General features: G+C 38.5%; 1 protein-coding gene across 1 annotated transcript in view; it reads right to left on the reverse strand.

Annotated features, from left to right (window-relative positions):
• Positions 1-4,061, reverse strand: part of ADAMTS12 (ADAM metallopeptidase with thrombospondin type 1 motif 12) — a 272,991-nt gene that overhangs the window by 13,879 nt on the left and 255,051 nt on the right. The window contains exon 22 of the mRNA XM_023528495.1: positions 2,157-2,316. Within this exon, the coding sequence (XP_023384263.1) occupies positions 2,157-2,316 (160 nt within the window). The remainder of the gene's footprint in view (positions 1-2,156; positions 2,317-4,061) is intronic.

Genomic DNA, 4,061 nt, shown 5'->3' on the forward strand with positions numbered 1-4,061 from the left:
TAATTTAATTTAGAAATCTCACATGTCAATGAAGCTCAAAGTATCAATATATTGGATATTAGAGTTCATTGTTGAATTCACTCATCTATGGATAAGGAAGCTATAGTCTATTGAGATACAGTAACTTGTCCAAGGGAGGTAACTAAACTGGTTTGCGATGGAGTTTTTTTCTTTTTAAGTGCACTTACTATGTACTATTTAAAGTCTTCACAACAACTTTGTAAGGCTTGTGTTATTATTCCCCTTATACCTCCAAAAAACTGAGGTTCAGAGAGTCAAATAACTTACCAAGGTCATGTAGTTAGAAAGTGGCTGCTACAGGATGCAAACCCATTGCTGATTCCAAAGGTGGATTCTTTCCACCTGTGAGGAAGTGCGGCATGTGAAGAGTGAGAAGGGGACCTGGCTTGGCATTATGGCTCTGACATCACCCCGCCGTGTAATCATAATCTTGTCACTTAACCTCTTCACGCTGCAGTTTGATACACTTAAAATGTCTAAGGAGACCATATATCATTTCGATTGAGATACTTTTTAAAAGTGAACGGAAATGTAGCAGACAACAGTGATGTTCTACCATTCAGATCTTCCTAAAGAGATCTGGACAAAAAATTAATTTTTTTGGTCCATTTTTATGTGTCACTCTCACCTCCCACCCAAGTTCCAGTGTCCCTGTTCTTTAGACTCCAATACCCAAGGACTCCGCATTTACAACAATAAACTCAAAATGGATTAAAGACTTAAATGTAAGACCCGAAACCATAAAACTTCTGGAAGAAAACACAGGCAGTAAACTCTCTGATATTGCTCTCAGTAATATTTTTTTCTGATAAAGGGAGACAAAAGATAAACAAATGAGACCACGTCAGACTAAAAAGTTTTTGCGCAGCAAAGGAATCCATCAGTAAAACAAAAAGACAACCTATTGAATGGGAAAAGATATTTGCCTATGATATACATCTGACAAGGGGTTAATATCAAAAATTTACAAAGAACTCACACAACTCAACATCAAAAACCAAACAATCCAATTAAAAAATAGCCAAAAGATCTGAATAGGCATTTCTCCAAAGAGGACATACAGATGGCCAACAGACATATGAAAAGATGCTCAACATCACTAATTATCAGAGAAATGCAAATTGAAACCACAATGAGATATCACCTCATATTACCTGTCAGATTAGCTATAATCAATAAATAAAAAAATAGCACATGTTGGTGAGGATGTGGAGGAAAGGGAACCCTTGTACACTGTTGGTGGGATTGCAAACTGGTAAAGCTACTGTGGAAAACAGTTTGGAGGTTCCTCAAAAAATTAAAACTAGAACTGCTTTTTGACCCAGCAATTGCACTTCTGGGTAGTTAGCCAAAGAAAACCAAACACTAATTCATAAAGATCTATGCACCCCTATGTTCACGGCAGCACTATTCACAATAGCCAAGATATGGAAGCAGCCTAAGTGCCCATCAATAGACAACTAGATAAAGAAGTGGCACATATATACAATGGAATATTACTCAGCCATAAAAATAAAAATCTTACCATTTGCGATGACACGAATGGACCTAGAGGATATTACGCTGAGTGAAATCAGTCAGACAGAGAAAGATAAACAGTATACGATTTCACTTAAATGCAGACTCTAAAGAACAAAAGAAATTAACAAACTAATGAAAACAGACTCACTAATAAAGAGAACAAACTGGTGATTACCAGAGGGGAGGAGGTTGGGCAGCTGAGTGAAAAAGGTGAAAGGATGAAAAAGTACAAATTAGTAGTTACACAACAGTCATGAGGACGGAGAGAACAGCATAGGGAATATAGTCAACAATATTGTAATGGCTGTGCATAGTGCCAGACGAGTGCTGGAGTAATCAGGAATCATTTCATAAATTATACAAATGTCTAACCTTTGTGCTGTATATCTGAAACCAATATATACATAAAACAAGATATCAAGTAGCTAAAAAAAACTCTAAATAAAAAAAGGATTAAGAGTCACACTTCATCAAATCAGACAGCTTGCTCCCAGGGGTGCTGGCTGGCCAATTCCACATTAAGATTCCTGGCCCAGTAAAGGGAACTAAAACTATTTACACACAACTTATTTATGAGAAGCTCTCTCTCCCTGTAAGCAAAGCCATTGACTCACCAGCACTCTTCCTGCAGGCCTGCTGGTTGCAGTTTTGGAATTCCAGAGGTCTGGGTTCATGATCACACAGGCATCGGTCCTGGTCTTCAGTTTTATTGTCCTCAGAGGAGACACAATAGACCGTCCTCTTCTGAAAGCCACCTCCACAGGAAGCGGTGCACTGAAAGAGAGGGGCGCACGGCGAGTCAGACTTCTTCCGCAGGATCACCAGGGAATTGTGGCGGAACCCCTCTAACCCCACTGTGGTCAAGTAGGGGAAAGTCTAGATCATCGGAAGCCTTGTTGAAGGAGTCATAGAATAAAGGCACTAATACTTTGGAGATGTAATTTAGGTTGTGTGGGTTGAATCTGGCTTGATGTATTATTGGGTTCTCTGAAGACTGGGGACAGAGGTTGAATTGCAAGCAAAATAGAAAAAAAAAAATCCTATCTGGGCCCTGGTGCCTCAGTCATCCAGTTTCGCTACACTAATTTTGATTGGGGCTGGGAATCACATGTGAGGAAAGGGGATACAGCTGCAAGGGAAACAGTAGATTTAAAAAGGAAAGCGAAAGAGGAAGACCATGGTGGGATGGAGAGAGGACTTGGAGGGGACCTAGCTGGACCATGTGTCTCGAATCATTCCAACAAATAAGATTCCACCGTAAGATCATGACGCGGCAGCCTGCAAGCAGAAGGGGGATGCTCTAGCCTGTGAAAGCTGCTATACGAGGTGATTCCTGGGGATGTTAAGAAAATAATTTACTTTTAAAAATTATACTTTTTATACTATATACTATATAAATTATACTTTTAAACATTCTTTTTATTGTGGTAAAATATATAAAACAAAATTTACTATTTTAGCCATTTTTAAATATACACTTCAGTGCCTTAAGCACATTCACATTGTTGTGCAGTCCTTACCACTATCCATCTCTAGAACTTTTTCATCATCCAAACTGAAACTGTATAATAAGCACTCATGTCCCCACCCCCATCCCCACCCCTTAGCAAGCACCATTCTATTTTTTGACTGTTGTAGGTACCTTATATAAGTGGAATTCTTTAATATTTGTCCTTCTGTGACTTGCTTATTTCACTAGCATAATGTCATCAAGGTTCCTTCCTGCTATAATATGTGCTAGGATTTCCTTTTTAAGGTGGAATATACTCCATTGCACGTATATGCATGTGTTGTTTACGCATTTGTCCACTGACACTTGGGTTGCTCCCATCTTTTGGCTATTATGAACCACATATACCCCTGCGGTTTATAGTTTATTTCGTGTTTTATTATACTTTTAGCCTCATATTTCTTATATAATCAAGGTCTCTCAGAGAGAAGAAACCAGTTCCTCTTTCTTTGTCCTGCATTGCAATTAGATGAATACTAAACACAGCTTGACGATCAATAAATACCCACTGATTAATTGGCAGAAAAAGTATGCTGCGTGGCAAATTCTGTATAAATAACTAGGCTGAAAAGATTCCATTTGCCATTTGAAATACTAGTGGTCCTCAGCTCACTAGATGAAAAAATACACACAATGGGACACCACTGATAAACTCAGACTACTACTACCAAATTGTTTCCCAGAAAATTCCCATATGGGATAGGAGGAGAAACATCGCATTTTTCTTACATCCACTGCTTTATTTTATTCTACTCCTCAGAAATCCTAGAGCATCGTGATCAGCACAGAACCTCATGCTTGTTTTATAAAGTCAGAGATTTCTGGGATTAAACCTAAAGGCAATCTTACTCAGCGAATTCACCTCAAATTCTCCATGGATATAAACAAAAAACTCGACTGAGAAATAAGTACTCTCAACTGATCCTGAGTAAATAAAAGTGCATGACACAGGACAGAGGGAAGAATAAGGGACATTAATCAAGCCAGAATCTGATAAAGAGTACTGGAC

The sequence above is a fragment of the Pteropus vampyrus genome, unplaced genomic scaffold (assembly GCF_000151845.1).
Source record: "Pteropus vampyrus isolate Shadow unplaced genomic scaffold, Pvam_2.0 Scaffold27, whole genome shotgun sequence".
In the NCBI taxonomy this organism is placed as follows: domain Eukaryota; kingdom Metazoa; phylum Chordata; class Mammalia; order Chiroptera; family Pteropodidae; genus Pteropus; species Pteropus vampyrus.